The sequence below is a fragment of the Neovison vison genome, chromosome 6 (assembly GCF_020171115.1).
Source record: "Neovison vison isolate M4711 chromosome 6, ASM_NN_V1, whole genome shotgun sequence".
In the NCBI taxonomy this organism is placed as follows: Eukaryota; Metazoa; Chordata; class Mammalia; order Carnivora; family Mustelidae; genus Neogale; species Neogale vison.
The window spans coordinates 158285420-158310793 of record NC_058096.1 but is presented as its reverse complement, the minus strand read 5'-3'; the positions used below and the strand labels follow the sequence as shown (position 1 = coordinate 158310793).

The following is a 25374-nucleotide window of genomic DNA, read 5'->3' as shown; positions in this document are numbered from 1 at the left end:
AATGGGACCTTCCACGTAAAAAAGGAGGAGTAAGAAAACACACATGTGTCTGCTCATTACTACAAAAGGAATCCAGGAAGAAAAGCCTAAAAAATAAAGAAAAGAGGCGCCTGGGTGGTTCAGTGGGTTAAAGCCTTTGCCTTCGGCTCAGGTCATGATCTCAGGGTCCTGGAACCGAGCCCTTCATTGGGCTCTCTGCTCAGCAGGGAGCCTGCTTCTTTTCCTCTCTCTCTGCCTGCCTCTCTGCCTACTTGTGATCTCTGTCAAATAAATAAATAAAATCTTTAAAAAAAAAAAAGGAAAAGAAAAGAAAGAAGGAAATTGATCACCTACAGAGGATTAATGAGAAAGGGGTAGAAAAAAGGGGGAAATGGGAAATGGGAACTCAGGGGGTCAAGGAGGAGGAAGAAGTGACACTTCTCTGAGTATATCTTTCTGCAAAGCTCAGAACCCTAGAACCATAGTAATGTTTCACATATGTGCCTTTCACATACCAAAATACAAACAAAACCAAACAGGATGTGAGGAGAATTCTAAAATGGAATACAAAGCCTGAAAAAAATAGACCTGAGTGTACTACAAATGAGCAAAATAACCATATTCAATAGGGTGGGGAGGAAAAGAACTTAGTGTCTTAACTAGATCCTTAAAACTGAAGACAAAAAGAGCCGAACACAAACAAACATAAAATGAACATAAAACAAACATACATCTAATTAGTAGGTGTGTTTCTCAAAGGGACATGGGTTAGTAAGTCTGAAATCCATAAAACTGAACAAGGAAGTAAATATAAGATGAGAGATGTTACACATTCTAAAAGGCTAAATGACTGTGGTGTTGGACCAGAATCAGAGGTATCAGCATAAAAACATGGTTTTTAATACAGAGACAGAGTAATACAATGTGTGTATCCAGGGGTTAGTATATGAACATATATTTCCTACCTCCATCTGCTGAGAAGGCACAGAAATAATGACACTCCAGTAACAATGATCCCACCAAGTAGCAGACCTTGTTTTCTATACCATTCTCTAACAAAAGAAAATGGGGGTCCTTGGAGAAATGGTTGAGTCCAGAGGGACACAGAAAATTCAAGACAAGCCTGAAGCAACTTGTGATGTCTGAAAGTAAGGAAGTGCTAAAAAAAAAAAAAATGGGGCTTGTCAAAGGATCACAGGAGCCAATCAGAAGAAAGGAGTGCCTAATGGCCAAAGATGGAGCAATTCTAGCAAACAGATTTTATCCCATAGGATACATATCCATGAGTTCATACATACATACATACATACAGAGAAGGGACAGCTCTTCATTACAACCGAATTCCAAGTAATAAATGTAGAAGGAAAGGAGAAAATAAAAAAACAACATTAATCAAAGATCACAGTGATAGCTGTACTGACAAGATCCACCAATAAATATAAAATTAGTGTGCAAAAATTTGAAGAGAAGCAGGGTATTTAAATAGCCTCAAATTATCTCCTCCAAGATAATTAACCACTACAAAGGGAAAGATGGTAACTTTACAATAGAGAAATCCCACAGATCCCACCTTAACCAACTAATCTAGGTTAACATCACAGGACATACTGGCATGATGAACTCCTCAATATAATGTGGAGAAGGCCACAAACTCATTTCGGTTGTATTCTTAGCAAAAATGCTTAATTTTATTCCAGTCATGAGAAAGGCATCAAACAAACTCAAACTGATGGGCCATCTACCAAAAAACTGACTGATACTCTTCAAAAGGGTCAAAGGTATGGAAAACTGAGGAACTGTCAAAGACTGGAGCAGACTTGGGAGCTCTGACAAGTAAATGCTGTGTGGGTCTCCTAACTGACAAAGAACATTAGTAAAAACAAGGGCGAAATTCACAAGACGTCTGTGTGTTCTTGGTAGCATTTTGTCAATGTTAATTTCTGGATTTTTTTAAGGGGAGTTGGGTGAGAATATACAGAAACTCTTTGAACTATTTTTGCATCTTTTCTGTATGTCTAAATTAGTTCAAATCGAAGATTTAAAAAAAAAAAAAAAGTGAGCTTCCCTGATAAAAGAGAGGCAGAGGACGTGGGTAGTGAGAGGTGGAATTCAAAGGAGGGGAATCAGCCTCTGATTGAGCCCAAGAGTTTAAATATTAAATTACCATGAGATCCAGCAATACCATTCCTAAGTATCTACCTGAGAAAAATGAAAATATATTCATATATGCAAAAGTTCACAGCAGTGTTATTCTTAGTAGCTGAACACAAGTCCACCCACTGATGAATGGATAAATAAAATGTGGTTTATCTATACACTGGGATATTATTTGGTAGTAATAAGGAAGGAAGTACTGACACACGGTACAACAAGTTTGAAACTTGAAAGCATGCTCAGTGAAAGAAGCCAGTCACAAGACTGTATGATTCCATTTATATGCAATGTCCAGAAAAGGCAAGTCCATGGACACAGAAGACAGATTAGTGGTTGCTTGGAGCTGGGGCCGGGTGGCGGGAATGGGGAGTGACTGCTAGTGGAGACGAGGTTTCTTTTGAAGATGATGAAAATGTTTTAAAAATTGATTGTGGTGATGGTTGCATAACTCTACAAATGTACTAAAAACATCCAATTGAATGTTTTAAACAGGTGAATTATATGGCAGAGAGACACTCTTTATTATATTCATTATGAAATATAATGAATTATATTTCTATAAAGCTCAAAACAGTATCTGTAGCTCACCCTTTCTCTGTTCGCCCAAATGTGGGTTCTGGGACCCAGTCCAGTGGGGAATGACATTAGAGAAACACACCTCACTATACTCCTCTGGGACATGCTGAGGACACAAAACTCTAAGTTCCCAGGACCAGCAGGCCAGGGGTTCCCAACCAGACGCCTCTGGGCTCTGTCTAGTCCACAAGCGTGTTTCATTTTGTCAGATATTTTATAATCATGAGTTGTCTTATTTTTAAAAAATCCATCTTTCCAGGGGTGTCTGGGTGGCTCAGCGGGTTAAAGCCTCTGCCTTCGGCCCAAGGTCATTATCCCAGGACCCTGGGATGGAGCCCCGCATCGGGCTCTCTGCTCAGTGCAGAGCCTGCTTCTCTCTCTCTCTCTCTTTCTCTCTCTCTCTCTCTCTCTGCCTGCCTCTCTGCTACTTGTGTTCTCTGTCAAATAAACAAAATATTAAAAAAAAAAGAATGATTTAAAAATCCATCTTTCCAATATCTTCTGCCATCAGAAGATGGTGGCAAGGCCTAGTTCCCATGATGGGCAGGAGGCTGTGGCCATACTGAGCCAAATTCCCCAGCCCTCCTTTTTATCTCCCTTCCCCCGGGGCTGAGAGTCTGCTACCATTCATCATCACCACAGCTACACTAACATTTTTATAGAATAAAACGTGCTATCTCCACAGGTTTCCAGAAAGGCGAGAAGCATCAGAGAGCCCAGTGGGTAGGAGGACCCGCAGCCTTCCTGTTTCATAGGCTAGCAAGGTATGTCTGCATCAGAAGAACGAGCTTGTCCTCGTACATGCCAGCTTCACTCTTCCTCATGGCCTCCCTGGCCCTGATAAGTACGCAAGATGAAATCCTTGTGTTAGATTCTACCATGGCCAAGAAACAGGACTCCGTCTGTGGTCTGGTTCAGTGTCTCTCTGGTAACCAGCACAGATCTGGCCTAAACTAAAGCACTTAATAGCTGCACAATGAGGAAGGGAACAAGTGCAGCCAGAAGCCCCTGTCCTTGAGACATCCAATCCCATGGAAGCCACTGGAGCGGGAAGAGCATGTGGAACCCCGCCATCCTTCCTTCTCTTGTCCCCCATCCTTCCTGCAAACAGCCTGCCCTCCCTGTGATGCTTCGTTCGAGGTAAGGTTTAGCCCTGAGCCTGTCCCAGGATGGATGGGTAATACGTGTGCTCGATTGCGTCGGCTCTCTAATGCCTGAGGTCATCCAGCCCACAGCGCACCCTCCAGCCTGGGGCTGCTCCTTACGTTTGATGAGGTATCCAGGGTAGGGGGCTGCGGCAACGACATGGAGGACTGTGCAGCCATCCTCGTCCTTCTGGTTGATGCGGCCTTTCCACTCAGGCTTGTGGTCCATTAACCACCTGAAAAGATGGTTTTCCTCTGCAGGGAATTAAAATGAGTGACTGATGTTATTTTCTACAAACAGAAAATCAGTAAAGCGCATTGATGTGTAGTACCCTGAGGGAACAAAACGGGGAATCCCATACACATTTGGCACTCACCACAAATAGGTTCTGGAAACGCACAGTTTGTAAATTAAAAGGATGAGTCATAGAAAGTTATTCATAATAAACTTCAGTCAGGTTCCCTAGGAGCAGAGCCTGAGGCAGGGATTCTTGTACATGTGAGTTGTTGACAGGGAGCTCAGGAAAAAGAGAGTGAGGGAAGCAGGACAGGGCAGAGGAAGGAGGCGAGCAGAGATGTGATCTCAGCTGAGTCGGCCTCAGCCTGATCCCACAGGGAGCTCTGGAGTATGAACGACCCACAGTGTTGACCCACCACGAGGCAGGGCCTTTTGTACTGCATGGTAGTCAGTCAAGAGCTACAAACACCTCTAGGGAGGGGGGTGAGGTTGAGAGAGAACCTCTGTAGGAAGTGGTTCTTACTGGCAAAAAGCAGTGCTCTGGGGAAGGAGGTAGCTATGAAGCAGCAGGTGGGGAGGGGTTACTGGTGGTAAAGAGGCTCCAGGCCAGGCACCAACGGCACCCATGTCAGGAATCAGGTCAATCTCTGAAAAGATTACCCTGCTCATTACTCTCGATAGGACATATATTTAAAAATTATTTTCCCAGGCTCCTTCCTTGTAGGTCCTGGGCTCAAGGAAAGCGTCACCCTTCTGCCAACTCTGTGGATGCCATTTGTCACTATGTCAGAGTTTTCCTCTGAGAAAAAAGTCACGGATAAAGTTAAACACCTGATCCCACTGATTCCTGCCTGTACACCCAGACCCCAGAGCTAAGGTAAAGAGCAGACACAGTAGGGAATCATGACTTTCACAACGAGAGACACACTGCTCTGGGTTCATGATTCCTACTTGAAAACTGGGAGCATTGGCTCAGATTCCTTTTAATCAGATTTTAGTTTTAAATCTTTGATCCACCAATCCCTGTGTGAGAATGAAATGTCTTATTGACTCCCCAGTAGGAAATGGATAACAGCAAGATAGATGTGGTTAAAGCGAAGCCTTGGCCCAGGGCTTGAAGCGCCTGGCCACGCTCCTCACTCCTTCATTCCTGAGAAGGCAATCAGCCCAATGGTTAAGAGGAAAACAGTCTAGGGGCGCCTAGGTGGCTCAGTGGGTTAAGCCTCTGCCTTCAACTCAGGCCATGATCTCAGGGTTCCAGGATTGAGCCCTGCATCAGGGTGTCTGCTCAGCAGGGGGCCTGTTTCCCCCCTCTCTCTCTGCCTGCCTCTCTGCCTACTTGTCAAATAAATAAATAAAATCTTTAAAAAAAAAAAAAAAAGAGGAAGACTGTCTGGAAAATTCTCTTGGCCCCTTCTGGCTCTAAAACAGTATGGGTACATGTCCAACACTTATGCCATACATGCTTGGAAAAGAAAAACAAGCTTTTTTACCTAACATGCATATGTGTTAATGAAAAAATTTTAATATTTTAAAATTTATTTCTTATTGCCAGTTGGTGGACCCTTAAAAAAGAAAAAAGAATTTTATGAACATCAGCATCCTTTAGAAGAACCACAAGCAGTATGTCTCGGCAAGAACCAGGGGTTCCCTTGGTATCAGCACCCAGCAACCAGCACCAGCACCATGCCAGTTAGCCTTCTGGTTAGAGAGAAAATGAACTTGAACAAGCGGGAAGGAGCACCTGTGCCTTCATTAGCAGGAAGAAACTCCACAGCCTCAGGGAGCTCTGCCCAGGCAAGGCTGTCTGTCCCAAGTCCCCTGCTTGGGTCTCAGGGCTCGTCTGCTGCCAGCATCTGTCTAGGAACACAGAATCCTTTCAACTTGGGCCCTGTAGCTTACCAGGTGCCAGAAAAAATAAAAACAATGCTGTTGAAGGACATCTTGGCTCTTTCGACAGTTTGGTTATTGTGGCCATTGATGCTATGAACATTAGGGTACATATGGCCCTTCTTTTCACCACATCTGTATCTTTGGGGTAAATACCCAGTAGTGCAATAAACCCTTCAACAAATGAAGGGATAAAGAAGATGTGGTCCATATATACAATGGAATCTTATGCCTCCATCAGGAAGGATGAATATCCAACTTTTGTATCAACATGGACGGGACTGAAAGAGATTATGCTGAGTGAAATAAGTCAACCAGAGAAAGTCAATTATCATACGGTTTCACTTACTTGTGGAGTATAAGGAATAACACGGAGGACATGGGGAGATGGAGAGAAGAAGGGAGTTGGGGGAAAACGGAGGGGGAGACAAACCGTTAGAGACTATGGACTCTGAGAAACAAACTGAGGGTTTCAGAGGGGAGGGAGGGGCCAGGGGGATGGGTGAGCCTGGTGGTGGGTATTATGGAGGGCACAGATTGTATGGAGCACTGGGTGTGGTGCATAAACAATGACTCTTGGAACACTGCATCAAAAACTAATGGTGCATTTTATGGTGACTAACATAACTACAATAAAAATTTTAAAAACATAATGCTGTTTCCCTGCTGTCTTCATGCATTTGAATAATCAGGCTATTTGCATATTCAAATCATATGAATATTCCACCTTCCAGTGGCTGAATTCTGGTTTCTCATGAGCTCAGCAGAGCACAGGAGCTCAGGGCTGGGAGGGCGGCATGGGCAGTGCATTACTGGGAGAATACTCACTTGCTTGGATACAGAGTCTCATGAGGGCGTGAAGAGGGTATGGTCCTATCGTCTCAATACTTGCACCAATGCAGATAAGCCACTGTACTAACTTGGGCACCTGTTCCATCTTCTCATAAAGTCCCATGAAGACGTATTTCTAGAGGAGAAAAACACACAGGAAGAATCCTGGAAGTCACTCCGTCAATATGAGATGTCAAACTCCTGCATTCACAAAGTTCGGGGTCAGTAAAACCTGGGTAGCCGAGACCCAAGCCTGAGATGATTATAAATAATACATTTGCGGTGAGACAGCTGAGGTCCCCTTAGACAAGGTGAGGTCCCAAATACAAGCCTGGGTGGCCAGACTTGAAGCCGTACAATTTCAGAAGCCACCTTACCTCAAAGAGACTCTTCAGTGATAACTCTGGGACCTGGATATTTCTTGGTAGCCGGTCTTTTCTCGCTGACAAAAGTAGGAATGACTGATGAGAAGGGAGAAAAAAGAAAAAGCTGGAATAATCATGTTCTCCACATAGGTTATTAAAGCAAAAGTTATCTTTGGGGTTAAAATAAACAATCCAAAAAACAAAACAAAATCCCCTCCAGCCCCACCTCTCTTTTTAAGCTGTCTACCAAGCTTTACAGCCTGATCTATACTCGAAGTCCCTCTGCCCAGCCAATGCCCTGTTCCCACTGAGAACTCAGCTCTCTCCACATTTCCTCACAGCCTGCTGAGGATGGCACGTTGTGCAGCATTGCTCAGAGTACAGTGGGTTTAAAAAAAAAAAAAATGTGACTCCCTGCAAAGTTCTTAAAGCTTACTTAGCAAGCAGAAGAATCCAATCCTTTACACGTAGCTCATTCCAGCTGATTCTTCAGCACTTTGGTGTCTCATAAGCACCAAGGGTTTGGGGTCCGTTAGACTCTTATGTGCTCGTGAGAGCCAACTGCAATTCAAGATTCCCAATGCTATGACCTATAGCTCTATTAGTGACTTTAAATTGGTCATGGAGGGTGCCTGGGTGGCTCAGTGGGTTAAGCCACTGCCTTCGGCTCAGGTCATGATCTAGGGGTCCTGGGATCGAGTCCCATATCGGGCTCTCTGCTCAGCAGGGGCCCTGCTTCCCTTCCTCTCTCTCTGCCTGCCTCTCTGCCTACTTGTGATCTCTCTGTCAAATAAATAAATAAATTCTTTAAAAAAAAATTGGTCATGGAGACAGTATTGACACTACAAAAATTGACAAACTTTTTTTTTTTTTTTTTTTCTCAGAAAGCCAGTTGTTAAACCACGGACGTTATCTAACATCACTGAAGAAACTGACTCCCGCAAAGGCTAAGTGATTTTTCCAAGTCACACAGAAAGCCTGTCCTACTGAGATCATCCAGGTGTGCCAACAGGCCTCAGGGCTCCAGATTCTGGTATGGCCACAATGGGAGACCCAGGCTCAGCCTCAGCCTCAGCCTCTGCCATGTATGCTCCTGCTAGTGGACGTGGGACTACAGGAACTGAGCCTTTGGTCACATCTGGATTCCAGGTTTTCAGCCTGATGATCACTCTTTACTGCTCACCCTGAGTAGACCGCAGTATCAAACGGAAGTGCTCTTGGGGATCCTGGGTGGCTCAGTCGTTAAGAGTCTGCCTTCGGCTCGGGTCGTGATCCCAGGGTCTTGGGTTCAAGGGCCCAATCAGGCTCCCTGCTCAGCGGAAAGCCTGCTTCTCCCTCTCCCGCTCCCCCTGCTTGTGTTCCCTCTCTCGCTCTCTCTCTCTGTCAAATAAATAAATAAAATGTTTTTTAAAAAATTACATGCTCAGGGTTCTGACAATCCTGATTGCTGACCTGTTTTGTTGTTGTTGTTGTCGTTGTTGTTGTTATAAGATGTCTCTATTTCCAGTATGTGAAAAAATGATCGGGGCCCCACAGCTGGAATACTGGGCCAAGTGGACCTGCCACTGGGCTGTATTCTTGGGTCTCTCCTTGCCTGCCTGCTTTCTCCAGACCTTTTAATATAGGAGTGAGCTTCAGGGAACTCACTGTTGGACTTTAGGGGATTTCCCACGAACCTCCTGAAACTCTACCCATAACTGTGTGTGCATGCTAAGAGAACCCCATGGATTTCATTAGATTTGCAATGGAATCCATGAGCTTTTTAAAAGTTGAAGACTTCTATATTCTAAAGCCCTTTGACCTGTCTGGCTCTAGAGGCCTTTTGGGTTGCTCTTGCTTTTGGTGACTTTTCAGGACTGCCCAGCTTCAGAAAGCACAGCAGGCCTTTCCTGACTGAACTGCCTCGCTTGGCCAGCCCTTTCCATGTGCACTGAGAGCCCAGCATCACAACAAATACTATTCAGTGGGCATGGAGCACACGCCAGGTATTGTAACGCTCTGTTAGCTCAGTGCCTGGCTCATGGTAAGCCCTTGATAAACATTAGCTAATATTATTATTAGGTGTTCTTGGTCCATTAGTTCTCATCCTCACCAAAACCCTGAGGGAGTAAGTTTATATCTTGCAAGTTACAGATGAGGAAATGAGGCTCAGAGGGGAAGTAATTAGCCCAAAATAGAAAGTGGAAGATTATGATTTGAGGAGGCATCTGTGTGATACTGACGCCCAGGCTTTCAGTCCACTCTGCTCCTCCAGTCCCTGGATTCCCAGCCCTGGCTCCTGTGGCCTCACTGTTATCTGTGGGCAGCAGTCCCTTAAAGGTACACAGAAGCAAGGCACCTGGGTGGCTCAGTCGGTTAAGCGCCTCTCTTCGACTCAGGTCATAATCCCAGGGTCCTGGGACTGAACCCCACATGGGGCTCTCTGCTCAGCGGGGATCCTGCTTCTCTCTCTCCTTCTGCTCCTCCTCGCCCCCACCCCACCCCACCCCCTACTCAGACACGCTCCTGCACGCTCGCTCACTCTCTCTCTCCCTCTCTCTCGTGCTCTCATGCATGAACATGCTCTCTCTCAAATAAATAAATAAAATCTTTTAAAAAAAATTTTTTTAATTGAAAAAAAAAGCCACACAGACGTGCTCAGAGCAACACAGGCAGGTCTTCTGGGCCAACACTAGCAAATGCAGTATAAAAGATGATGCAGATGAAAGGAAATTGTTCATTTTCCTCATTCCACATTATCATTAGCACCTAAACTTGACACTTCTGTGATGACAATGAAGACACAGAACACCATGTGAGGGCAATAAACATTAGCTAATATTATTATTAGGTGTTCTGAATATGTTTCCTATTAAAAAAAAAAAAACAGAAACTGGCTAATTAATATCCCTCAGTGACTTTCCATCTTTAACAATGGTGCAGTTAAAAGTTACTTTGGCGGGCGCCTGGGTGGCTCAGTGGGTTAAGCCACTGCCTTCGGCTCGGGTCATGATCTCAGGGTCCTGGGATCGAGTCCCGCATCGGGCTCTCTGCTCGGTGGGGAGCCTGCTTCCTCCTCTCTCTGTCTCTCTGCCTGCCTCTCTGCCTACTTGTGATCTCTCTCTGTCAAATAAATAAATAAATAAAATCTTAAAAAAAAATTAAAAAAATAAAAGTTATTTTGGCATCAAAATAAATGGATAATAAATTACAATCCCCTCCCCAATGCAGGCAGAAAGAATCCATTTAACTAAGAATATACTTTTCCCACAAGAGAGCCCTCTTCTTTTACTTACATGCCATAATCCTTTCTTTGCCAACTTTTCTATTACAGATTGCCACACTTGTGTTGAGAATCCAGTAGTAAAAATATGATCAAAACAGGGCAAGAAACTTTGCAAAACAATGGGATCACCTGAAAGAAAATTCCATAGTTTAGGAATTTTAACCCTGGCATTGTCTAGAACATTTGGGAAAAGGTCCTCCAATTAAGACCACAGAAAGACATACATAAAATTAAAAATATCAGAAAGAGAGGCATTTTCAAAGTTAAAATCCTCTATAATGGAACAAAGTGGCAATCCCTTTAGGTTCATCTATAAACTCAATGCCCCAAGAGTCAGGCGGTGTGATGTGAGCTAACTAACAGTCACTTAGCTCTTCCATATACCAAGCCCAGTGATATGTGTTAATATTTAATCCCTCAAACAACCAACAAGGCATTGGCCTATGATCTCTGATTATAGAGGAGGAAATAGAAACTCCAAAGAAGTTAAAAAAATAAAACACCTCACATCCTTTAAGAAAGATGTGATAAATATTATTTTCACCCAACCGATGAGAAATGATGACAAATAAGGTCAGGCTTCATGGCATATCACGCAGCTAGTTAGTGACAAAAACAAAGATGGGGACTCAGATCTATCAACTCTCTTAGTCAATACACATTCTTCTAACCTAGTGGCCCATTGCATGATCCCCCAAACCACATCTCTCAAACTCATAAATGAGATCATCCAAGGAGCAAGGGCAGGTGCCAGAAAAACAGCACCTCCTCTAGGATCATCAACAAAAATAAGTAAATATCAAAATAAATAGATATTGCACAAAAGGATACAGAATTTCCATAAATATATTTTTCAAACTTTAGAAATTGGGCATACATTTACATTCCAAATAGTAATACTTTGGTATAAAAGTATGGAATGCATTACCCTTAGAAGTCCTATGAAGTACCCCCTCTCAAGATGGCGGCAGAGCGGAAACTATCCAGATTTCTTAAGGGAGCAGTCACCCAGAAATAAGCAGTGACTTTACGAAGATGCAGAGAAAACATGAGGGATGGTAGGGAACAGGCCTATCCATCACACTCAGAGGAAAGGGAAGCAGGCTTGGTCACTGCCAGCAAAAGGCTGACTGGAAAGCTGGGATCCATCAGCATTTGTCTGGGGATCTTCTACTTCTCTGACCAAGGGACTCAGCTGTGCCCCCCTCCAACCCCTTCCCACTGCCTGCCTGATATGGCTTTCACCGCTCCCCACCCCATCTCCGAAATTTGCCCAAATTTGTAGAATGCTGGCCACAGACCACAATAGTTGCTTTCCCACAATCACAGTGGGAACAGTTGAATCTGTAACAGCTGAACCAATTTCCCCACCTCTGAAAGCCGAGGCCATTTTTCCCACAATTCTAACATGTGCTGTTTTTCACTTTCTAACATCTCTAGAATCGGGACATGTGTGACAATTGATTTTGTCTCTCAGTGGGCATTGGTACAATTTTAAACACAATCGAACACCATATTTGAAAACAACGGCCTACATTGGCAGGACTTTAGACCATGAAAGATAAGCAGGAGAGAGCTCCTTTGTCACTGGCAAGGAGTATATTACACTGTATTCTATGGTTTTCTGTTTTTGCCTAACCCAACCCTCTGACAAAGCCAGCTCACCCACCAGGTCATTAGAGTAATAATTCAAGGTAGCAGAGCGAAAGGCCCCCATGCAGCTCTCCTACACTGAGTGCCCAGGTCCTCCATGGCCGTGAGCATGGCAGGTGAGACCCTGAGCACCACCTCCACTTCCACAGGACCCTCTGTTTGCAGTTGGTTGGACAGTGAGGTATTCCGGGCCAGCGTCCCTAACAAGACAACACGAAGTCAGGACAGCACTGACATCCTGTTCTGCAGCTTAGACAGGACACAGTGACATTCTGCTTTGCAACCTTTGCAGAAATGACTTCTGCAAAACGTTCTAAAAGAAGACAATTATCCACAATGCACTTGTCACTATCATGGGTAAGGAGCGTTTAAAACGTAAGCCCCTAGATGTCAGCAAAAAAAAGACCATCTGTGCTTGATATTAACTTAATAGGTAGATACATGACCAAAGTCCTGATTGGCACAACTCAGCACACCCTGATTGCTTAAGATTTGTGGGACTATCTTTTTGTGGGAAAAAAAAAAAAAGAGCTCATAAAAACTCCTAAACTTAGAAATTCCAGAGGCAACCCACTCGGGCCCCTCCCCCCAAGGAGCTTTGTACAATCGCTCAGTGAACTCTGCTCTGCTGCCCACCACTCTTCGTCTGGTCTCCCTCTTCATTCTTCCAAGCGTTGTGACCAAGAACCGCAGCACTAAAGGCAGAGAATTCCTGAAAATAACTCCATCAGCTCTTCCACAGTATTTTTATAGCGAAGAGGAATATTTCTTGGTGTATTGGAGAAACACATGCAAATATCACAGAAAAGAGCACAAATCACATGAAATCAGTAGCGTAGAGAGGGAAAGATCTGTAAGTAGCAATATGGAAAACTGAGGTCTGAGCAGCAGCGCTTTAAGTGGTTTCTGCAAAAGGATTTTATTGCTTTTACAAGGACATGAGCCACCAAAGCTTCCAAAATGCTTTCTAATGTGAAAATCAGTTCCATTCAAATGACATAAATCAGCTACAAAGAAACACCCTAGAAAGATCTCCCCAGGAACCACTGGAATAAAATAACAAAGACTTTAAAAAAAAAAAAAAAAGGAAAGAAAGAACAAAGTCTCCCCCCCAGTTCTGACTTACTGCCCATGGTGGTGAAGACTCCCACAAGGAAGTCAGCAATCTGAATCTGGTCCGGAGCGCCTTGCAGAAGTCGCAGACCCTCGAAAAACATGCGAGCTGCTTCGTAAGGCTGGAGCAGACGCAGCAAGGCGTAACCAGCCCGGTAGTATCCCTGGGACAGAAGAAAAGTAAAATTATAACTTACACATCTCTTCCAACCAGCTGCTAAACGGAAAGGCAAGACTGATGACCTGGGGAAATGAAGTGTAGAGGTTTCACTTCTATGTAAACACAGATTTCTAACAAGCACTAGACACAGCATTCCCACGTTCCGTTGCGTGCCACATTTTTCCTGTCATTTTTTAACCGCAGAGAAAATAATGACTTTCAAATCCATGACTTATACAGCATCGAATACATGACACGGAGCGAAGGAAGCAGGCCTGGTTCCAATTACATGTGTGGCTTATTTATTCATGCCTCAAATCGTGGCCCGGGCAAGAAGAGAATGAAAAAAATCCTATGATGACAGTGTTCCAGAAAAGAAATGAGATGGTCATGTAAACACAGAAGTTGTTCCCTGCTCCTTTCAATCAAAGTAAACACAATTTCCACTGGGTATGTAGCCCGGGGGGGGGGGGACGACAATGAAAATGCTAATGACAAGCATTGAGATGTGTTGAGCTCCACATTGTAGGCAATGTACACACCAAAGGCAAACATTTTTTTCTTTCTGGAGAGGAAAATTACAATGAGTAACCGAGGAAAACGGTTTAGTTTTGCCTCATACAACTGAGTACCTCGAGTAGCAACAAAGTGATACTGCCTTTCCCCTCTTAGATTCTCTAAAGGAATCCACACCAAGCCCTACCAAGACAAATTCTAAGATAATGAAAGGTGTTCACCAACCGGCTTCATAAAAAAAAGCAAGCACTTAAAACCTCACTTGACACCAAATCTCTGATTATTTATCGATTTGCTTTTGCCTTCATTTGAAAGTCTAATACCTTAGATAACAACCAGAGAAAATGGGTGGGAGTAGGTGGAGCTTTTTTCCCCCAACTGGTAAGCTGGATACAGAATTCCCCACTTCCTTTCCCTCCTCAGATTTAAGTTTCTTTCATCTTTTATTTTGGTGGGGGGATGAAGGGGATCAGAATATGCCATCCCAAAATATGACACTTCAGCATAAGCGTTATCTTGAGCCCAGGGCATTTGAGATTCAACAGATGTAGAAAGAAGCCTTCCTGGAGCTTCCCTTATCTGACTAAAAGCAGAATGTCTAAGAAACAAGGATTGACATAAATCCCCTCTCCCAGGGAATTTTTATGGCTATGAAGAAGATGGAAATTGGCACTGAGCGGGACCAGCACAGCTAAGTGCTGCTAAAATAGCCCTGATCTCCCTCCCATTCGGTTCCCCCATGTAGTGTGTTCCCACAGTCCACAGCCCCAGAAGTCTAAACCCCTTTCCTTTGTCCGACCCAACTCCACAGTTTTTTTGCTCTTTAGTAAAAGAGCTCTAGGAGCACAGCTCTGTCAGTTTTAAGCCCCGACTCTTGATTTCGGCTCAGCTCATTAACTCAGGGTCATGGGATCGAGCCTCTAGTAGGGCTCCGCGGTCAGTGCCAAGTCTGCTTGTCCCTCTCTCCCTGCTCCTCCCCTCCCCCATCCCTCTCTGTCTCTCTTTACCCCTAAAATAAATAAATAAAATCTTTTTTTTTTTAATGTATATGAGCTCTCAGGCCTACCTGCTTCTTTTGGGGTCTTTCCTAGAAAGACCCCTGTGTCATGTAAAAATTAACAGGAAATAAAATTTGTATGTTTTTCTCTTGTTAATTTTTCTCTTGTTAGTCATATTTGCAGGGTCCCAGCCACCGAACTAAAAGAAGATAGACAGAAAGCACTCTTCCTCCCCTACAGAGGACATCTTGGAGAAGACAGGAGGCGGGAAAGAATGGGAAAAGAAGGAGACACCCAGGAGTAAGAACAGGGGGTGTGTCCTGGTCACTGTGCTGCTGGGGACTGCTTCAGGTCTGGCCCCTCAAGGAAGTCTGTCCACCGCTTGAGGGATGTGCCCATGCCCCAAATCTTCTCCCCAACCAGGTGGGGGATGGGGGAAATCCTAAAACGCCTCTGGGGAGATTTCCTCAAGAATGCTTTCCCATTTTCAAAGTTACTCAATAATTCCTAAAGTATCCACCCTCCAATAGAAGACACTTAAGGTAAAATAGACAAATCCCTCCCTCGAGGATGTAGAATCCAGAATCTGTAGGTCAAAGCCCCTCACCACTTCCCACTGTTCTGCTTCTAGCAACCGTACACAAAATGCAGACCCCTGAGAAAATAATGCAAACTCCTATTTACCGAGTGCCAACAACTTGAACCAAGGTCTCCTAATCCTTGAAGCAACTCTAGGATGCAGGTAGCATCTTCCCCAACAGTTGGGAAAAGGAAGCCTTAAAGAGGGAAAAGGAGCTCCTCCCAGCTGCAGAAACCAGTCCCCAGCAGAGCGCTAGGGAGAAAGGGCTGTGCTCTTCCCACCTTGGGGCCTCACTATAAATGGTCTATATCACTAATGTGATATTTAGTTGTATGGGCCTCCAGCAGCTTCTGAATAACAACTCTCTTATGGTCTCTGATTCTGCTTTCTGTCCTCTCCCCAACTGGAAAGTGAGTTACTAAAGAACTGGGATGGTGTCATCCTGTCCTTCTGTTTGCCTCAAGGTGCAGAGAATGTGGAGATGCCTTGCAGAGTGGGCAGGGACAGCATTCCAGCTGAGAACAAACTATCAAATGGTCATTCATTGACCTTTGCTAACTAACACCACAGAGGGGCTGACTGGCCTCCCAAACCTCCTCGGTCCCTCCAACAGGGCTGATTTCCACGTAAGAAGTTCTTCCTGAAGAATCCAGAAAGCTGTGTCCCCCCAGCAACAAAGCATTGCTAAAGCGAAACTTGCAAACATCGAAGACCACTTCAGCCTCCCAGCCATGATGTAACTACATCAGAACACCACAAGCTCCCCCCACAAGGGCATTTCCACACGTGGCCACCAGCATTGCTAGTCTTCTCCAGATGGGCTTCCCATGCCCTATGGGCATCTGTCTACAGTGCAAAGAGTTGAATGCAAAGCTCTTCTCATGTTTCCAGTTTATTATTGTATTGTTTTTTAAAGATCTTTTTTATTTGTTTGACAGAGACACAGTGAGAGAGGGAACACAGGCAGGAGGAGTGGGAAAGGGAGAAGCAGGCTTCCAGCTGAGCAAGGACCCTGACGCAGGGCTCCATCCAAGAACCTTGGGACCAGGACCTGAGCCAAAGGCAGACACTTAACAACAGAGCCACCCAGGTGCCCCTCACGTTCACATTTGAAAAAGAAGGGAGGAGAGAAGATGGGTGAGAGGAAGATAGGCAGGGATCCTAGTTGTCACCATACCTTCACGTAGGTTGGATCCCACTGGAGACATTCCTTGGCTGCCACAAAGGCCTCATTCCATTTCCCAAGGCTATAAAATGCATTGGATTTGTTGCAAAGCAGCACAGCCAGCTCCCTGGGGGGAACCCTGTCAGAAAGAACAGACCGGTGGTCAGTAAAGCTACCTTTCCGCAAAGACAGAAAACCACCCTTGAAGGCCACAATGCTGGGCCTGCCTGCCACCATCGCCAGTTAATGTCCCAATTTACACTTATTACGCCTGGTCCCCCAGCCCCCTCGAAAACCCAGGGCATTTGCAGAGTGTAAGTCTATCCTTCCTCCCTCCCACATCCTCTGCTCCTTTTCAGGACAAATGTTCTCTCAACACCTCAGTTCTACCTCTGCCTGATCTCCACAGATTTTTTCATTCTTTTAGAGAGTGCTTTGGTGAAGATACCATGAAAATAGGGACCATTGTAAGGATGGAGAGGATGGGAATTCCCACAGAGCCTCAGCAGAGTCCAGACATTGACTGGGGCAGTGTGGGGTGAGCTCCTCCACATGCATGTCCACGCTGGATGGATGCAGAGCTCACGGGAAAGGCCTTTCAGAACATGTGACCGCACCATCCGCACGGACCTACCGTGACAGGGGCAGGATGAGCACCATTGTAGTGAAGGGCCAGAGTGCAAAAGGGAATCTTACACCCTGGGGCTAATCTGCACTGTCCAATATGGTAGCCACTGACCATGTGAAGCTATTCATGTTTAATTTAATTTAATTTAAATGAAATTTAAAATTCAGTCCTTTAAGCCTGGGTGGCTCAGTTGGTTAAGCAGCTGCCTTCGGCTCAGGTCATGATCTCAGCGTCCTGGGATCGAGTCCCACATCGGGCTCCTTGCTCAGCAGAGAGCCTGCTTCTCCCTCTGCCTCTGCCTGCCATTCTGTCTGCCTGTGCTCGCTCTCTCCCTCTTTCTCTCTCTGATAAATAAATAAAATCTTTAAAAAAAAATTCAGTCCTTTAGCTGTATTAGCCACATTCTAAGTACTTGATAGTCACATTCTATATTACAGAACATCTTCATCATCAGGGAAGGTCCTATCGGATGGGGCTATCCCAAGTATTTGAAGGTCATAAATCAAGTTCCCAAAGTGTTCCATAAAATATGTTCTATCTTCCTACTCTACAATAACTGGTTCAAATTTACAACTGTAAGAAGTGTATCAGGGCAGAGTGAGCCAGGACAGCACCCCTGCCCACTCCTTCTACCTCAGCATTCATCCTGTGCCGCAGGAGGCATGATTCCAAGTCGTGTCTGCACCCCTGATCTTGGTCAGCCCTCGGAAGAATGGACGGTGGGTAGGAGGTCTGTGAAGACCCTGGGAGTAGAGTCCATGGGCAGGAACTCCAGGGTCCTGGTACCCATGGAGTGGACCAAAGGGGAGGAAAAGACTCTGGGTGGGTAAAGCCCGTGGCCCCACAGACTCCTGCCTGGGTGGTGGGCGCAGATGGAGGGGATCCACAGGACAGCTCTCTAAAGCATGTCATGGCAGGTCCCTCTTGCCTGGGTCTAGGCATAATATGATCACGTTGGTGCCAAACCACATCAAAATTTGAAGACAAATGCAAAGTGTACCATGCTGTGTTAAAGCCCAGGTGTCACTGAATTCAAGCCACGTGTGTGGAAAAAAAACTAGGCTTATACTTCTTTTTTATTGACTATTTTAATTGCAAAAGCACTACAAATCACTATAGAAAAGTTAGGTGATGTGGATAAGCATAAATAAAAAGCAAACTAAAAATCAGCTCTACTACTGCCTCATCTTCAGTGTTTTGTGTTTCCTGCTTCTGTCAACAGCCATCTTTCCCTCTAGGTGAAGGAACGAGGGCCCATAAGCACAAAAAGGAGCAGTGGGGCAGCCAGCGGTGACTGGCAAGGGAACTATCCCTGCAGGTGTCCAGCCCACAGACTCTGAGGCCCGGACTGCTGTCCCTAGCTGCAGTGAGCACCGTCTGCCACTAGGGACTCCCAGTGCCCTGTTCTCCAGATTTGCCCTCAGCTTAATGGGAGCTGCCCTCTCCCCAGGAAGTTATGCCCCTGCTGTGGACTCAATTGTGCCCCTCCATCCATATGCTGACTCCCTGCCCGCCAGTGTGATGGTATTTGGAAATGGGGCCTTTGGGGAGGTAATTAGGTTTAGCTGAGGTCATGAAGAGGGGCCCTTGTAATAATATTAGTGCCCTTATATGAAGAGACCTCAGAGAACCTCCTCTCTCCCTCTTTCTCTCTCTCTCTCCACCATGTGAGGACACAGTGAGAAGGTAGCCATCTGCAAGCCAGGAAGAGAGCTCTCACCAGAAATTCAATTGGCTGGCATCTTGATTTCAGACTTACCAGCCTCCAGAACTTCAAGAAATAACTTCCTGTTGTTGATTCTGCCCAGTCAATGGCATTTTGTTATGGCAGCCTAAGATGACTAATACAACTCCACTCCTTAGGACAACTCCTAAGGGCCAGACAACCTACAACAGATGGCTGACTGACATGAGAATCAAAAGGTCAGCTCCCTTACCCCAAAGTGGGACCAGCTGTGCAGCACAGTTCATGCTCCAGAATGCCACAGGGCATCAGGCTGAAGCTGCCCCCAGGTGACACACCGTCCCTACCTGGAGCTTTCCCCTGCCCCATGCTGCTTCCCTCTGTCCCCTCCTCCTGAGAGCACTTGCATCTAAATCCCTATGTCATCTGTCAGGTGCAGGAAGGCAAACAGCAGCTGTGTCAAGAAGGTCATGAAGGACAATATACAAGGGTCCAGACAGAAGTCCCATTAGTGGCCCCACAGTGTGGGGTCAGTCCACAGCCATAACCACTGTGCAGCATATCCTCTTTAAGAAAGGCAGATGCTATTGGCGCCTGGGTGGCTCAATCGGTTAAGTATCTGCCTTTGGCTCAGGTCATGATTCTGGGGTCCCGGAATTGAGCCCCATGTGGGGTTCTCTGCTCAGACAGGAATCTGTTTCTCCCTCCACCCCTCCCCACTTGTGCTCTTTCGCTCACTCTCTCAAATAAATAAATTCTTTAAAAAAAAAAAAAGAAAGAAAGTCAGATGCCTTGCATTCTAGGCCCAGCCTTGACACAGTTCTGATCTGAGCCAGGAGAGGCAGAATTACAAGCCCAAACCAATGACACTCAACTCACATCAGCTAGAGTGTAGACACCAAGGTGATAGAAGGTTAAGAAGTAGAAGGAGTGATTCCGTGATTTCATTCAGTGGCATTTCCTAGCACAAGTTCAGGCTGCATGCCCCCCACAAATGACAACCTCTATTGCAGCTGTTCCCAAAGCATGGTGTGGGAACCTCTGGGGTTTCCTAACACCATTTCAGGTGGTCTACAAGGTCAAAGACTTTCACCATAGTACAGGCTGAATCATGGTTCCTATATATTATTATCTTTTATTGGCAAAAACAAAAACAAAAACCCTTTGCAGATGTGATCAATTTCTAGATCTTGAGGGGGACTATCCTGGGTTAGGATTCAATCACAAGGGTCCCTATCGGAGCAAGACAGGGGGAGACATGATACAGAACAGGAGACCATGATACAACACAAAAGCCCACTGGAAGGATGCACTTTGAACATGAAGGAAGGTGCCACAAGCCAAGGCGTATGGACAGCCACCAAAGCAGAAAGAGGCAAGGACATGGATTTTCCTCTGCACCAGACCAGCCCTGCCAACACCTCACTTTTAGCTTTGCGAGACTCATTTCAGACTTCCAGCCTCCAAAACTGTAAGATAATAGATATATACTATGTTAAGTCACTACATTGTAGTAATTGGGTACAGTGGTAACAATGAACAAGGACATTATGTGCCTTTTTTACACATTCTCTCACATGTATTCCAGGAATCTTCCAGGGGCTACACGATGTGTGATAACCCAAAGAACTGAACGTGAAGCAGATATGAGACATCATATGTCTTCTATTGAGAAAGAGCTCGGCAAAAAGGAAAAATGCGCCACTCTTCTCACAAAGCTTCTGGTTTTGGAAAATCTACTTATTTTTCATCAAAATACGTGTCTGAGTTTGACATGGAATGGGTTTCTTACTGAAATTTTAAGTAGGTGATTGAATACATATTTTAAACTTATCTCAGTTTTAAGTTCAAATCCAGGCTACACGGATAGCTTCAGCTTACATAAATAAAAGCTCTTAGGAGTCCTCCATAATTGTTAAGCATGTCATGGTACTAAAATGTTTGGGTACAGGTCGACTTGAAGCTGAAGGGCAGGGGAAGAGATGAGCCTGAGCTCCCTGGAGGTATGCGCTGTAGGGGGGAGGGGGGACAGGCCAGAGAACCAGGAAAACAAAATAAATGACAGAAGGGGAGGTTGGGACCTTGAATCATCCCAGGAACGCTGATTCCCATCACCAGACAAAAGGCAAAGTTGTGCAACTGCCCGCTGTGTTTCACTTTCTATTTCCCCATTACTTAGTATTCTCCGTGCAGTTTCTGAGTTCCCAGTACGGAGCAGATACATAGGAAGTGGGAGGGGGAAGGGGGGAGAAGAAAACAGAAACTAGGCGGTGTGATAAGAAACGGGAAGAAAACCTAAGTGACAGAGGGAGTTTCCATTTACTGAAAAAACACAAACAAAACCCAGAACCAAAGGTGGGGGTGAATCCCAGCACTTACCCCCACTGGTATAACTGTAGGAGGATCTGGATGGCTTCATCGTACTTTCTGATGGCCAGGGAGAAGTTTCCGTTCTTCAGGACCTGGTTGCCAGACTCTTTCAGCAGCTGGGCGTAAGCTGTGGGGTCCATCCTGCGAGGAGACGGAGGTAAGGCGCGCTGCCTGGCCCGGTGGGGCCGTCTCCCTTCACATCTGCATTGCTGGGAGTCGACAGAGGCAGTCTGTGTGCTCTGGCCCCACCCACCTGCCCAGAGCACATCCTGACAACGCCCCTCACCACCAGGGGACCAGGCAGGGCTTCTGATGAGACCATTTCTTCCTCAGTTCTTTTCTGACCCGGGAGGCAGCGGCCAGAGCCGTCCCGTGGACTCTGTGTTAATGATCAGCCAGGCCCTGGGGGAGAGGAGGCTGCCAAGCACAAGACAAGTCACGCCTCGCCAGCAGCGTGCTCCCCAGAAGTGGCAGCTATCCCCCAAACAGGCACTATTGCTCCTTTCTCATTTACCCATACACCCAGGAGATGAGGAAACTGAGGCTCGCGGAGGGTCGGTCACTCTGCTAATGATAGAGGGTCATCTATCTGCTAATGGCATTCCCCGGTTCTGACCTCACGTCCAAGTGACACCTGCACCACATCACCCACCAGTACCAAAACTCAGTGGGTGGTCCTTCCATTCTCTTGGGAAGGGGGAAAGAGAGGGGAAGGACAGTTCTAAAGACCTCCATATACGAGGGGCTAGGACACAAGGCTAGGACACAATCGCTGTCTCTCCTGTTCTTCCTTCCTAAAACACTATAAAATAAGCCTCAGAGTATTTGTCCCTCAGATTGCTTCTTGCAGGTCATGACTTTTTGTCTTACTGTTTCTGTAGCCTCACAGACTAGCATATAACAGGCACTTAAATATTTGTGGCATAACAGGAGGGCCTGGGTGGCTCAGTGGATTAAGCCTCTGCCTTCCACTCAGGTCCATGGGTCCTGGGATCAAGCCCCACATCAGGCTCTCTGCTCAGCAGGGAGCCTGCTTCTCCCTCTCTATCTGCCTGTCTCTCTGCCTACTTGTGATTTCTCTCTGCATCAAATAAATAAATAAATAAAATCTTTTAAAAAATATTTGTGGTGTAACAGATGTGAAGGCAGGACCCAGAAGGTTGCCTGTTCCTGATTCTCTCTGGGATGGCCTGGGGAGTCGGAGACAAGTGTCCAGGGCCCTACCTGCCCGTGGAGCCCAGGAATGTTTGCTGGGCAAAGGTAGTAGAAAGGAGGGTATCTAGGGAAGCCTTGAGAAGCAGCACCAAGCAGAGAAAATCAGGGACTCAGAAGAGATGCCCCTTGAGATCTCCTTCTCCCAGGGTGGGCAGTGGGGAAGGGGAGTCTGAAATATGAATGAGGATAATTCAGGGGTTTGCATGGGCCATATACCTGGGAGTGAGGGATCAAACAATCTATGGGGGGGTATTATTGACTTTAGGTGATGCCTCTTTTTATTTTTATCACTTTAAATCTTGGTGAGGGGTTTTGGGACAGGGAAAGCAGAGCCAACCTGATGTAAGAGGTGGCCTATTTTAAACCCGTACGAGCTTATCAAGGATGGGGTTTTGGAACGGCATTGCGTCCCTCAGCCAGAACTGAATCTGAATGAGGCTCATGGTTCCTAAACAAGCCAGAGTACAAAATTCCACCTATACCTGCCATTAAATAATCTCTCAATTGCTCAGTGACTCAAATTTACACAAGATGACTAAGTTGAACATGAAAAAATGTTCAAGAGTTGATTGGCTACAGATAAAAATATGTTTCTCTTCTGAGTGTTGTCAGCTGTCTGTCCAGTTTTTTACACTGGCCATGACCAAACAACTAGGAAAAAGAAATCACCATTAAGAACTAACAAAGATTAGTATGCCTCTTTTGGGCTCCCTGCTGAGCAGGGAGCCTGCTTCTCCCTCCTCCCTCTTCCACTCCCCCTTCTTGTGCTCTCTTACTCTCTCCCTCCCTCTCTCTCTCTCAAATAAATTTATAAATAAAATCTTTTAAAAAATAATATGCCTCAGGGCACCGGGTGGCTCAGTTGGTTAAGCAGCTGCCTTCGGCTCAGGTCATGATTCCAGGGTCCTGGGATCGAGCCCCGCATTGGGCTCCCTACTCAGCGGAGAGCCTGCTTCTCTCTCTCTCCCCCTCTCCCTGCCACTCTGCTTACTTGTGCTCTCTCTCTAGCTCTCTGTCAAATAAACAAATAAAATATTTAAATAATAATAATAATATGCCTCTTTTAATTTTTTTATGATGTAATCTCTATGCTCAAGGTAGAGCTCAAACTCATGAGCCCAAGGTCAAGATTCTCATACTCTACCATCTGAAGCAGCCTAACACCCCAATATGCCTCTTTTAGAAATACCTTTCCACTCCAAGAAAAGGCTGAATTTGTCCTAAATGTGTAAGGCCCTAAACACAAAATCCACACAGAAATACAAGTAATTTCTAAGTATGTGGAGAGTGGATAAGCAGGGTCTGCCTCACTGGTGACCAAAGAGATGAAGAATTACAACCGCAACGTATCACTGGAAAATACTTCCAAAAATGACCCCTAATTTTGGGGGCTGTTATATGCTGCTTACAGGGGAAATATACCACATTGTGGATAGACTTAGACTCCTGGATGTTTGCCACAGTGAAAAAGTGGAAATAACCCTAAATATCCTATAACTCATAATGGATTTGAATCAGTTATAGAATAGCCATATGGTAGAACACCACAGAGCTATTTCAAAAATCATGTTGTAAAAGTATATTTAATGATTGGCTAAGTTAGTAAATGAAAAGTACATAATTAGGTGTATAATCCCAAATTGAAATTTTTTAAGGATTTTATTTATTTAGTTGAGAGAGCCCTAGCAGGGGCAGAGGGAGAAAGAAAAGCAGATTCCGCACTGAGCAGGAAGCCCAATGCAGGACTTGATCCCAGGACCCCCAGATCATGACCTGAGCCAAAGGCAGACACTTAACCAACTGAACCACCCAAGCACCCCCCCAAATTGAATTTTAAACACATATAATATATTTTAAATATGCCAAAATGTTAACTAACAGCCACACCATTGGGATTAGGCAGGTTTTTAATTTTCTTTCTTATGCTTTTCTGAATTTTCAGCAGCTCAACAATGGACAACATTAATTATCAGAACATAAATGTTATTAAAGTGAGGGCTTAATTGAAGATCTCAATTGAAGAACTCAGTTGAAGAACTCTTTAAGGGCTTAATTGAAGAACTCAAACCCAAAACATTTCCACTGTATTTACAAATACAATAAAAACTATCCAAGTCAGAATTTGGGGCTTTTTCATACTCTTCTAGACACCAAGAGTGAGTTCCTAATGTTAGGTGAGCAAACATCAAAGGTATTCTTTCACTTGTTTCTGCTTTTTCTTGGTAAAATCACGTCACAGGAAATAGGGGTATTGCCAACCACCCAGAAGGCTTATGTTTCTTAATAGGAATTATTGGCAGTCACATTCTCATTATAGGGAAGAATGCTTTACATCTCTCTTCCTTAGAACACAGAGGACTCAGTCGTCGATACTTTTCTTTCTTTAACAACTGGTCCATCTATTTATAAGATGAAATTATTGAATACAAGTGGTAATGACAATGTGCTTGATGGCCAATGGGTACTGAGCACCTACTATGCACTTTATGTCAATCATCCCACTCTTTTCTTACAAGAAAGCCCATGAAGTAGTCATGATTGTCCCCTCTTAACATACAGGAAAACTGGGGCTACTTGCCACAGTTACCTAGAAGGCGGTGGAGCTAAAATTCAAACCCAGGTGGTGTGACTTTAAACTATACCCTGGGAGCACTTGGGTGGCTCCATCTGTTATGCCTCTGCCTTTGGCTCAGGTCATGGTCCCAGGGTCCTGGGATGGAGCCCCATATTGGCTCTCAGGCTCCCTGCTCGGTGGGAAGCCTGCTTCTCCCTCTCCCAATTCCCCCCTGCTTGTGTTGCCTCTCTAGCGTTCTCTGTCAAATAAATAAAATCTTTTAAAAAAATAAATA

The 25374-nt window shown here is 45.1% G+C and overlaps 1 protein-coding gene across 2 annotated transcripts in view; it reads right to left on the bottom strand.

Annotated features, from left to right (window-relative positions):
* Positions 1-25374, bottom strand: part of TRANK1 (tetratricopeptide repeat and ankyrin repeat containing 1) — a 95765-nt gene that overhangs the window by 62499 nt on the left and 7892 nt on the right. The window contains exons 2-8 of one of the 2 annotated variants that reach the window (XM_044252730.1): positions 21320-21451; positions 16641-16767; positions 13223-13373; positions 10454-10572; positions 7191-7274; positions 6811-6949; positions 3975-4109 (exon numbers count right to left, since the gene is read on the bottom strand). In XM_044252730.1, coding sequence (XP_044108665.1) covers positions 3975-4109; positions 6811-6949; positions 7191-7274; positions 10454-10572; positions 13223-13373; positions 16641-16767; positions 21320-21450 — 886 coding nt within the window. In that variant the 5' untranslated portion in view covers position 21451. Of the gene's footprint in view, positions 1-3974; positions 4110-6810; positions 6950-7190; positions 7275-10453; positions 10573-13222; positions 13374-16640; positions 16768-21319; positions 21542-25374 lie in introns of those variants that run through there. The other variant, XM_044252729.1, reaches the window with a different exon arrangement.